At 36.1% G+C, this 12643-nt stretch overlaps 2 protein-coding genes across 2 annotated transcripts; one reads left to right on the top strand and one right to left on the bottom strand.

Moving 5' to 3' along the window:
* The first annotated feature begins 1268 nt into the window (after positions 1-1268).
* On the top strand, positions 1269-5709 carry LOC143623705 (thioredoxin O2, mitochondrial-like). Its single transcript, XM_077094550.1, has 6 exons — positions 1269-1533; positions 2492-2557; positions 2648-2698; positions 2810-2889; positions 5222-5266; positions 5376-5709. Exons 1-6 carry the CDS (start codon positions 1296-1298, stop codon positions 5472-5474), a joined length of 579 nt encoding a protein of 192 aa, XP_076950665.1. The 5' UTR covers positions 1269-1295; the 3' UTR covers positions 5475-5709.
* A 1182-nt stretch (positions 5710-6891) lies between these two features.
* On the bottom strand, positions 6892-11830 carry LOC143623704 (potassium transporter 11-like). The gene is made up of 8 exons (XM_077094549.1): positions 11640-11830; positions 10648-10873; positions 10105-10350; positions 9496-9546; positions 9167-9427; positions 8926-9093; positions 8489-8743; positions 6892-8042 (listed from the first exon to the last, which is right to left on the bottom strand). The coding sequence occupies exons 1-8, from the start codon at positions 11784-11786 to the stop codon at positions 7060-7062; spliced, it is 2337 nt and encodes a 778-aa protein (XP_076950664.1). The 5' UTR covers positions 11787-11830; the 3' UTR covers positions 6892-7059.
* Between the last annotated feature and the right edge of the window lie 813 nt (positions 11831-12643).

Below are 12643 nucleotides of genomic sequence, written 5' to 3'. Positions count from 1 at the left end.
CACCAACCAGTATGGCCTGTGCGTAATCCACTGTTGGTTGAACAGGAATACTATTCAGCCGGCTGTACCTTCTAGAAAACCTACCTTCGGCTATAAATACTCCAATATCTTGGAATGGTAAGATCATCTACAATCTCGTATAACTTACTTGATAACTGCTCTTATAGTATTCATATACTTTTATATTCAAAGAGCAATATAGACTGATTCTCACGCCGGAGGGTGGTCACAAGGAGGAACCCCCCCTTCTCAGTGACGAGCTTACGGTGTCTGTTTTGCAGGTTCCCTGAAGTACAACTTACTCTGCTGGACCTAACCTTCGTGGGAAACATTACCTGGCCCCCAGATTACCTATAATCTGCCCGGGGTTACTTAGTGTTTCTTCAGTTTACATGTGAAATCTTATGAACGAAGTACCTACACTTTTTCATGATATCAACTTTGTTAACCGCACTTTTAAACAAAAAAAATGCCAAGTTTATTTGGGGAACCAAACAAGAGAAATTTCAAACGCAGAAGTAGAATCTAGTTAGTGCACCTATTCTTTCCTTTCCATAAGAAACTAAGGATTTTGTAGCTTATTACAACCCATCACATAGTGGACCACAGGGCCGGCCTATGGGTGTGGCCGGGTAGTCGACGACCACAGACCCGACATCCCGCTAGACCCGAAATTTTTTTTTTTGTATTTTTATAAAAAAAATTATGTATAATCAATGTTTCAACATAATTTTATAACCACTAGCTTGGTCTAGTGGCAAAGAGGTATGACATCTAACCAAGAGGTTGTGAGTTCTAGTCTTAGTTGAGACATTTTTATGTTTATTTTTATACACAACTCAAATCATAATAAGTAGTAAGTAAGTCCACTTAAAATTAAATTGTTTAAACAAAAAAAAATGTTTCTTTTATTTAAGGCCAAAAAAATTTTCGCGTTTAGCCCAAAATTTTTTTCGTTTTTTCGGAGCTGGCCCTGGTGGACCAGGATGCCATACATAGCCTACGCATCCAAACAACTGAAAGTTCACGAAAAAAACCGCACAACTCATGATCTAGAGTCAAGAGCCGTAGCATTTACTTTAACCAAAAAGAGATGAACATGCGAGGTTAAAACCATGAATGACTATAATTGCGAGACTCGTTATCACCGAAGTATTTAAACTGTGAGGACTGTCAACAACCTTCATACAAAACATAAGGACCTAAAAAGTAATAATTTGTTAATCCATTTTTCAGATTATAAGTTGTAACCAACAAATTACTAGTTGAAATTGAGAATTCAGAGACGGATACAGATGTCAATGAGGGGAATCTTGGCTGCTCGTCGTATGCTACGAAATGGGGTTTACTGTGGATCTCTGTTCTCATCTGTCGGTGATATTGTGTCAGCTTCTTCATCCAATCCAGCAACAATAACAATCCCGTACTCATACTCGTACTCGGTTTCTTCTGTCACTAAACCCTTGTGGTCCAAACCCATCTCTAAGTTTCAATCTGGACAGCATCCTTCCACTCGGAATCACTGCTCATCAGGTTATCTTGTTACTGCTTCATTTCTAATATCAGTCTGTCTGCAACTGGAGTTAGGGTTTCTCAATTGGGGATTTACAATCCGACCCACATATTTATTCGGGTCTGTGTTTCAACTGGACCATTTTATGATATGAGTAATACACAGTGACTGACTTATTAACAATGTGAACAATTAATTACTCTGATTGATACAAAAACATTTTTTGTAATTTGTGTTGTTTTAATTGCTTGTGTATTTATCTCTCATTCACAATGAATAAATATGGGTTATGTATCTAGCTCGAGAATAGAATAAGCTAATTGGTTTGGTTGGGTTCATACTTTATATATTCACTAGCTTCTGGAAAATAGTTGTATAGTCGAAGTTAAAACAACTCGCAATTCATAGAACAAGTCTGGAACTTGTACCTTAAACACGCAAGAATCATTTAAAACAACTTGCAATTCATTGAATGACCGTTTTTTGACTTTTGTGAAGTTCATTGTTGAGTTTGAATAATCAACATTTGGTCCTATGAAGCTTCTTATCGAATGTATCAACTTTAGAGTACGTTTTGTGTGGTATTGTACTAAGGAATTAGGATTTTGATAAAATATTCTAAGTTCTAACAAATGCTGTAAGATTCTTTATCAACCTTATTGTGTTATGTTATAGTGTAAGGCTTACAAGTGGATAAGTAATGCTAACAACTTAATGGACACGGCTTTATTTATAAGATTTAGAAGTAAAGACTATCCCCAAAATATTAATCTTTAATCTGATATTTTGATTTAATGCTTGCCATAATCTAACAAACGGGTCAAAATTGCCACCTTTTATTTTGTATGCAAACACTGTGTATACATTATAGCTAATAACTTAACAGGACATGCTATTCCAATTAATATACTTTCTTATAGAGATAGTGTACATGCATTACAAGCTTTTGAATATTTACTAAAAGAACACTTATAACAGGTGAATCTAGAGTAGTGACAGTCGATTCAGAAGATCAGTTTAATACTTTACTTCGCAAGGTGCAAGGTAAATAAGCATTCATCCATTTAATTGTCAACCAATAGTATTTACTTACATGTTACCTGACTCATGCATATTTTTACGTGTTTCATCTAGATGAATCTTTGCCAGCAGTCTTCTACTTTACTGCCGCTTGGTGTGGTCCATGTGAGAATATTTTATTTTACTATTTATCTAGTTTTTCGAATGACGATAAAATATTTATATGCTCTGAATGCTTGAAAGTATTTTCCAATAATTCATGTTTTATATGCACAGGCAGGCTATTATTTCCACATATTGTGGAGTTGAGTGAGAAATACACTAATGTCACAACCTATAAGATTGATATTGATCAAGTAAGTGTTACTATTATTTGGAGGCATAAGATAATTAGATATTATAATGTTGCGCCTCTTCTCAATATGTCTGTATGGTTAAATGAAATATAAACATGTTACGGGCCAATTTGGGTTTAAAATATGTGAAAATATGTTTTTTGTTGCATTTAACTTGAGGCTAGTGTTTAAATCCATATATGTGAACTGGGTTGTTTTGGGTTATGCATTATTGCTAACGGGTCAAAGGGCTAAAGTTTTTTTTAATTAACTACAAAAAGCGGATAGAACGTTTTAAAAGACATCAATAAAAATCAAATGAATCAGATGATTATTCATGTTGTAGTTCTTGTTAAAAATTTCTTTTAGGAACTACACACTAGTGTGGTAGAGGTGATAAGGCATAATGGTAGAATTATGGTGTTGAGGCTAGTACTAGGGGAAGAAGTTGTGGCAGTGGTTTGCGCTTACGTACCACATGCCAGACCAGGGGACCAAGAAAATAAAAGATTTTTGGGAATGCTTAGATGCGATTGTGGGAGCCATACCGAGGGAAGAGAGGATATGTATAGGAGGTGATTTTAATGGACACATTGGTAAGGATAACGATGGCTTCCAAGGCGTTCATGGGGGTTTTGGTTTTGGTGATAGAAATGAGACCGGCACGGATCTTCTAGAGACTTGGCATTATAAACTCGTTCTTTAAGAAGAGATTCACATTTTATCACTTTTAGGAGTGGGGGACGCAACATGCAGATCGACTATCTATTGATGAGGCAAGGAGATAGACGTTGGTGGAAAGATTGCAAGGTTATACCTGGGGAAGCAGTTGTGGCTCAACATCGTTTGCTAGTGGCAGATATAGGCTTTAGAAATACCTTGACGGAGCAGGAGAAGAGATTTAGACCTAGGATTCGCTAGGGAAATCTGAAGGACGACAAGCTTTCACTTTTCAAAGAAAAGCTCGTATCATCGAATATGGTTCAACTCCATGGGGACTCAAGCCAGATGTGGGAAGCTTTGGCGACAAATATTACTCAAGTGGCGAAGGAGACTCTAAGGGTCACAATAGGAAAAACTAGTGGGCATAAGGAGCCCTGGTGGTGGAATGAGATAGTGCTAGAGAAGATAAGAGATAAACAAGGGAGTTTTAGGGAGCTTATGAGGAGCATGGATGAAAAGGAGCGAGTCATATTGAGGGAGATCTACAAAAAGACCAAGAGAGAGGCGAAAAAGGCAGTGTCAGAAGCAAAGAACACGACCTATAAACGGATGTACGAACGTTTAGAAACAAAGGAGGGGGAACATGATATGTTTAAGATTGCCAAAGCCAGGGAGCGTAGAAGGCAAGATCTAGGGGCTGTGAAGTTTATAAAGGGTGAGGATGGGTGTGTATTGGTCAAGGAGTAGGACATCAAGTTGAGATGGCAAACCTACTTCTACAACCTTTTCAACAGTGGGAGCGCTCACCAACCACAAAATGAGAACACAACTATACAACAGAATAATTGCTACTGCCGACGTATCACACAGGAAGAGGTGAGGAATGCACTTAAAGGGAAAGTTTTATAGGGTTACGATTGGACCTGCGATGCTATACGAAACAGATTGTTGGGCTATCAAGAAGACACACATGCGTAAGTTGGAGGTAGCAGAGATAAGGATGCTAAGGTGGATGTGTGGGCACACAAGGTTAAACCGAATAAGAAACGAGGTTTTTGGGGAAAGACTAGGGGTGGCTAGTATATTAGATAAGATAAGGAAGACAGATTGAGATGGTTTGGACATGTAAAGAAGAGAAAGGAAACGACTCCTGTTAGATCAGTGGAAACTCTCATTATAGAGGGGAGGAGGGGTAGAGGTAGACCCAAATTGACATGGGATGAGAGGATTAGGTGTGATTTGCTAGACATGCACATCTTTGAGGACATGATTGAGGATAGGAGTTACTGGAGACGTAGAATTAAGGTTAACGACCTTTAGAAGGAGGGGCTATTTCTTGTTATGGCCTTTTTTATTGTTGTTGTAAATTTTACCTTAGTTTTATGTTAGTCTATCTATAATGAAATGTTGCTTGAAACGTACTAATATCATATTGTTTTAGTTTATTATTTACTGCTATACTTTTTATTTATTTTGTATAAAATTATTTATTTATTTTATTTGTTTATCTATTTACTTTCGAGTTGGGGGTCTCGCTAGAAGCAACCTTTCTATCCTTAGAGATAGAGGTAAAGTTTGTCTACATCCCACCCTCCCCAGACCCCTAGACCCCTACTGATAGCTTAGGCTATTTGTGGGAAATACTGGGTATGATTGTTGTTGTTGTATGTTCATTTATGTCTAATTGCAGGAAGGTTTGAGGAGAACATTGGAAAAGTTGGAAATTTCTTCTGTGGTAAGCAACTTTTGTATAATTTTATGATAATAGTCTATACAATAATCAGAAAATTAAAATAAATATTGACATAATTTGGTAAATAGTGATTGGTGTGTTGTGTGTGCAGCCGACGCTTCACTTCTTCGCAGATGGAAAGAAAGCGTCAGAAATGGTTGGGGCGGATATTCAAAAACTGAAAAACACTATGGAGAGTCTGTACAAGTGAGGTGAGAGTTTTCTATTATGTCAGAACCGTAAGGAATACAAGTTAAAACGATGTGGATTGTTTTCAAATAATCTATTTCAGGGCTCGACTTCTGCATAGCCTTTTTGACTGTAAACTTTACTTTAGTCAAACACTTGAAGTGTCCACCTGAATGCATAACTTTCACTTGTTTTTTTCGGTCAACCCTTGGGTTGCATGAATGTGTTGATCTTAGAATAAGAGTAGAGTTAGTGTACACTGAGTTTGAAGAGTGGGTGGTTTACTGCGCATGGTAAACACCAATAATGACACAAGGTTGTTTATTGAGTAATCCAAGCCAGCGTCACTTGTATAATTCTTAAGCCTAGCTCGTTAACTTTTGATTATTTTGTGTTTCTTGCACATAATGATTGATACAACGGCAAAGATAATTCTTACACATATACAACAAAAATAAGCCAGGTTTTTTTGGCCTATACAAGTAATGACCAAATGAGTAAGCTCTTCATGGTGCTCAAGCTCGACTCAAAATTTAAACAAGCCAGCCCTGCTCGCGCCGACTTGTTTATTATGAGCTGATTGCTTGCAAACGTTTTTCAAACTAGTTTCTAGCCATGAACTTGAAACATATTGGTACTGACTCAGTTCAATTTATTTGTCTGATTTACATAGCTTTGCTTCCTCTTGTTTTATGCATCGAAATGATTTGTTTAATTTAATTAGAAGACATGTTTATAACTTGGATCGAATTGAGTTTTCACTAAAAATTAAATAGATTTATTCAAGATATTCTAGAAAATTTAAAATGCTACTTAAATAACTCATAAATGTAATAAATTTATAATCTAGACTGTTAACAAAAAGAATGTTATTTTACAAGCAATTCGTTTTTGTCTCACTCATCTTATATTTTTCACATCATAATCACGTTTATATTCATTTGTATAATCAAATTATTTATGATTATCTATGCACTTTACATATATATACACAAAAACATTTTTACATGTTTATTCATATTATGAAATTTAGAAAAAAAAATATCCATTACATAGCCTAGATAAAGAGTTATTATTTTTTGAAAGAGCACAAATTTTCATTTCAAAACACTAGCTAGAAGCTAGCCATAATAGTTACAACCATTACATACGAGTTTCAACTATCATCCATCGGGCGCCCGAAGCCATGGATCACCTCATTCCCACAACCTCCAAAGCAAAATCAACATTATAGCATTAAAGGCTTTAGCCTTCTTCAGCAAAGAGGAGAATTTATATAACTCAAGTAGATTTTCTAAAAAGCTTATATCACGAGGACCCGACACCAAAGGGAGATGGCATGCGTTACCGCTTGGGCAAGGCCACACGACACAAATGTAAAAGAGATCAATAAAATTAAGTTTATTAAAGAAAAAAAAATGAATTCAAGTTGGGCCTAATACACTTGCTTATCCTTGATCTTATATGTCCTTAAATTCATTTCCACAACAGTGTTACAACATGTTCTTGAAATACAGTTACATGACTTATTCACTGATTCACCCATCAGAGTTGTGTAGCATGAACAAATTTCTAATACATTTATTTAAACTAAAAAAAAAAATGAATTACACAAACACTACTTGCCCAACATTCAAAAGGCTTTCATGAGGAACATTAAAGATGACACTATGCTCTCTGCATATCTTCCTCAAAAATGCATACAAGTAATCAATACAAATCTTGTTACAAAGCCCCGTATCCCGCTTCGCTTTAATAATCGTATTCCCCAATATATGCACCACCCCCGCATCCCGACACCGCGTTAAAAACGCCAGCTCATCAATCTTCACAGGACTCGAAGACCTCCCGAAATTACTAACCGACTCGTTTGACAAAACTGTTATATCAACAACCGACGAAAACGTATCATTATTATCCGAATGACCGGTTTCTTGATCATACAAACTATAATCATCCGAATCCGAACTTCCATCCATTAACGACTCGAGTTTCGCAAACAAAAACACGCTCTCGAGTATTTTCTTTTCAAACTCATCGTCTCGTTTACGGTCTTTATACCCATATCGGGCGACACATCTGAACATATGGTAATTCGTCGGCCCGATTCGTCTCACAAAGAATCTTTCATCCTCGGGTACCGTGTAAACGGGAAGCGATTTCACGCATACCAAAATAACTACCGAATGGATCGCAGGTAAGTTAGTTATAAAATGTGAGAAAATGCGTGGGACCCCACTAACGAGCTCGGTGTACACGAGCCCGATACCGGGGACACGTACCAGGCCCAAACTCGGGCCCAGGTTTAGAATCCATGCCATTGAGATTCTACTTTGCATTTCAAACTCATATCTTTTAACTGTGCCATAATGCCATACATACATGATGAGAAGAAAGGCGGCTGCTATCGCGAGTGGGACCCACGCGCCTTGGTCAACCTTAATAACAACTGCTGAAAAATAAGTGCATTCCACCACTAATGATAAGAATGTCATGATGAATACAAGAAACCAGTTGCAGTTCCACACGAGTATCATGATTAATATCATGAGGAATGTTGTCACCAACATGACTATCACAACTGCTGTGCCTGTCACACAGAAAATAAATACATAAATAGGGAAAGTATTACCATGACATGAATGCTAACTTGTTAAGTAGATGTTAAATGACTAAAATGCCCCTTAACGTCTGTTAAGCGGATGTTAAATCACTTTTGGTCCATTGCCATCATCACTCATATACAAATGAAACTTAACCTACAAAATGCGCGAAGTGAAGAGAAAAATCCACGCAGTGGTAATCATAATTACTCTAAATAGAGTAATCACACTATAACAAAATACAAGTAGAGTAATTATAAGTATGCTACTCGTAAACGGTAGTTTAATTACTTTATTCAGAGTAATAATGATTTTTTTGTCTTTCACTTCCTAAACTTGAGGACCAAAAGTGAACTTTGGACATACAACTGGGACCATCTGAGCAATTCTTTCTAAAAAATATTATTGCAAAAAACAAAAGAAGAAAACTTACCATAGGCATTACCAATTTGGCTTTGATTTTGGAATCCAGTTGTTACAAGAATGCAAAGAATCATAAGGACCCAATTAATATCTGGCACATATATTTGACCAAGAAACTTCCTTGATGTATGAACAACTTTGACCCGAGGGAAACACCCGAGTGCACACGCCTGATTAATTATTGAAAATGTAGCCGATATAGAAGCTTGACTCGCGACGATGGCGGCTAATGTTGCAGTAATAAACATTGGCCAGTATATACCCTCTGCAATATTATTTATAAGAATCTATATTTACTTCAGTCTTTCATATACATTAATCATTACATGGATGGTCCCTCTGGTGTCCTCATATTGCATGTTTTCAAATCTAGAGCGACTAAACATGCAATATAGGAAAATTACAGAGACCATTTGTGAAATTAACTCTAAATTTATTTTAACAAACCTGGAATAGAGCGGTAAAATGCATCATACACTTGTTCCTTGTTTTTCATGAGGTAGGCTGCTTGCCCACAATAAGCTAAAAGAAGACAAGGGAACACAACAGTTGTAAACGCCAGTTGGATCGCCGAAAGTGGAAAATGCACCAGGTCAGCAAATAGTGCCTCCGTCCCTGTCCATGTCAGCAACCAGGAGTTATTCTTTCATATTAAGATTATGAAAATATTAATTATATTAACTAACACCTGTGATGCTCAACATGATTCCTCCGAGGGAAGTCCAACCATGTTTTCCTCTTCTTTTGAAATACCAAAATATATATAACGGGTTAAATGCATGTAACACTGTCACGTCATATTTTAAAATGTTGTGAACTCCAACTCCACCAATTAATATAAACCAAAGCAACACAACTGGAGCAAAAAACCATCCAACTTTATCGGGACCGTGATGTTGTAGGCAAAACAATCCTACTAGTATGAAAACCGCAACAGCCACAATAAACTCTGCAATATAATACACTTACCATAAGCATATTATATTGGAAAAAGTATAAGAATTTTTTGTTTCATACCATTTTTTATCCCCGGGTGGTTTACCTTGATGCCGCCAGTAGCTGATAGAACTGTTGTAAACAAAATTAAATTAGAGTTAAGTTCGGTTTTCATTCCTAAGGTTTGCCCATTTTAACTAATTGAGTACCAAGCCACCAAGGTCAATTTTTTTGTCACGTCGTGGCATGTGGTTTAAAATTTAACCCTTTTCGTCCTTTGCGATGACTTTGTTAGTATTTTGTATCGAGTTACGGCATTTCAGCCATTTTACACCTAAGGGCATTTCAGTCATTTAACACTAAGGGCATTTCAGTCACTTTACAACTCTGTTATATTATTTTTGTAGCTTTTGTTTTCTATATACAAGAATATATTGAAACCAAATTTAACTTTAAAACTTACATTAACGATACCTAAGGCGTAAAATGGCCTTTCATTCAACAGAACAACAAAATTAGTGGAAAGGATGAAAAGGGTTAAAAATTTCGAAATCACATGCAATGAAATGACAAGATTGGCCTTGCTACTCAAATAGTTAAAATGTGCACACCTCAAGGACGAAAACCGGACTTAACTCTTCGAATTGTAAAGATCGATAATTATACATAAGAATAATAAGGGGAATTTACCTGAAATAGCTGGAGTTAGAATACCATCACCAATCACCATGCAAGTACCGAGAAGGACAAGGACAAGAAGTGCGTTTTTCTTTAACGCGTTTGCTTCCAACCATCTTTTAGTCTTTGCAGCAAGCGAGTGCTCGTGAATTGGGGTGCGACTATAAGTAGTCAACCTCTCATCCGTTCGATGTTGATTTGGAATCGTTTTAATTTTTGCATGCCGACACAATAACGAGTAAAGAGCAAATGTTCCACCTGGAGGAAGTTTGTTAACCATGAGAACTTGTTATGGAAAACACATTGGGCACCACCAATATTGCTAATAAGTATGACCTTTAGACCAAGTAACGGGCAGCTTAGACGGGTGGCGTTAAGGGATTAGGATTTGTTATTGTATTGTGTTATTAATCAACTACATATAGGGATACCATAAGGATGATTGCAAAGGATACCTAATCAAATAATATGTCCTACATGTTGTAATAATAAGCCCTCATAATACATTGTCTCTTAATAGTTTTAGAATCAATTACTAGAAATGGAGAAGTGTACCTTGACCATTATCATTTGCGCGACAAACAATGAAAACATATTTGATGAGCGGGATGAGTGTAAGAGAGTATATGATTAAGGAAAGTGCACCGATAACATCTTCAGTGTCATCGATTCCTTTGGGGAAAGTATTGTAAAATACATATAAAGGGGAAGTTCCCAAATCTCCATACACAACACCAAGACTTTGAAATGCAAGTCGCACAAGCATCAGCCAAGAACAGTTCTGTATCAACAGATAATTCAAACAAGAGGGTTATGAACTCCATAACCATAGTAACCACACCACCATTTAAACATGGACATTTTAATATAGAAAATGTTGCAGCTATTATCGAACGAAAAGAGTAGAACTATAAGTCCCAATCAAGAAAAACCTAAGAATTTCAAGAATATGATTTTAATGAAAACTTCATACAAGTATACCTCACAAACAAATAAACAAGCAAACAAACAAATCCCACTTATAGCAAGTTATTAGTAGGGTCTGGGAAGGGTTAGATTGGGGGCAAACCTTTCGCTGGATACGCTGCTTCCGCTAAGACCTCTAACTTTAAAAACATTTTCTTGACATGTAAAGTATAGTATCCAGATAACATAAAGTGTGGCACAAAACAAAAGGTATCAAACATAGCAGCAGTAAACTATCAAGAAAGATGAACCATCATACCAATGCCACAGAAGGTAAATTTTATTGAAACAATGATCTAAACTAGTATGTCAATCTCACAATCAGTAAGTTAAGTACCCAACTGTTATAAGGATCATTCAGCCTCAAGGTATTTGTTTCAAAATTACCAAACTAGAAACAATATCATTATTTTGCTACCTATTGCAATTTGACCCCAAAAACTCAAATAAATGACCATCATGAGCCATTATACAAACACCACTAATATGTTATCTAGACAACAGTGACGTGCCATACTGTATGGTAGGGCGAAAATTTGTCAAACGGGTCGATGCAAAGAAAAAAGGTGTTACGTACATACCTTGTTATCTGTGTGCATGTTCTTGAGCTTGCTAGCCTCTTCATCCATTGGCTGATCTAACTTCTGGTGCAAAGTCCACATGCCACCGTTTCCTTCATTATTCTTATTATTATTATTATTGCTATTCATACTGCCTTGATCATCCATTGCCTTGTAATAACCTTTTAAAAGTAATGTACAACAAACACCATCATCATCATCATCATCATCATCATCATCATCATCATCATCATCATTATATACACAAATGCAATTGTGAACCGTAATTAATTCACCCTCAGCTGATATTCAATCAAACTCCTCAAATTGAATCAAAGCCACCACTTTCTATGTGATTGATATATAATATTATTCGATCTACAAGCCCTAAATGTATGGAGAGAGAGGGGATTCAACAGCAGAAACGATGAGAGATCGATTTGGTGATCATGCAGATTGTTTGATCGTTGGTGACGTGCCTTCTTCTCGTCGTTCGCATGCAAAGTTGTACTAGATTGATGAACACGAAAGCATATATAGTTATTTATTTTTATTTTTTATTTTTATTTTAACCAAGGTTGGTTCATTGTATCTTAAATTTGACGTAATTCAATGACTTTGTTAATTAACTTCTAATTAACATTTATTTAGTCACTTGGATTCAACCCAAGATAGATATTTCATTTTAAAAACATATAATCAAAAAATTAAAAAGGGTGGGTTTTAAATTGATTTATAATTAAAGTATTTTCATGGGTAAATGGAATTACTCTTATTATATATATATAATAAAATAAGAGTTTGATATGATTGGTCTATTTGGTGGCGCCTAATTGGGCCAAGTATTATATATAGTTTTGTTTTTGTTTTAAGTTTGATGATTAAACGTTTATATGTGATGACTTACCACTACAACTAGGGCTGACATATCGTGTATACCCGTACACGATAAGACACGAACACAAAATATGTATATGTATCCAAAACCCGAACACGACCTGTTGATACCAAGTATACACGATAAA

This window comes from Bidens hawaiensis, unplaced genomic scaffold (genome assembly GCF_021521415.1).
Source record: "Bidens hawaiensis isolate Kalapana, Puna unplaced genomic scaffold, B.hawaiensis_p1.1 tig00003536_1, whole genome shotgun sequence".
Classification (NCBI taxonomy): Eukaryota; Viridiplantae; Streptophyta; class Magnoliopsida; order Asterales; family Asteraceae; genus Bidens; species Bidens hawaiensis.
Note: the sequence above shows the minus strand (reverse complement) of the source record. Positions and strands in the feature narration are given on the sequence as shown.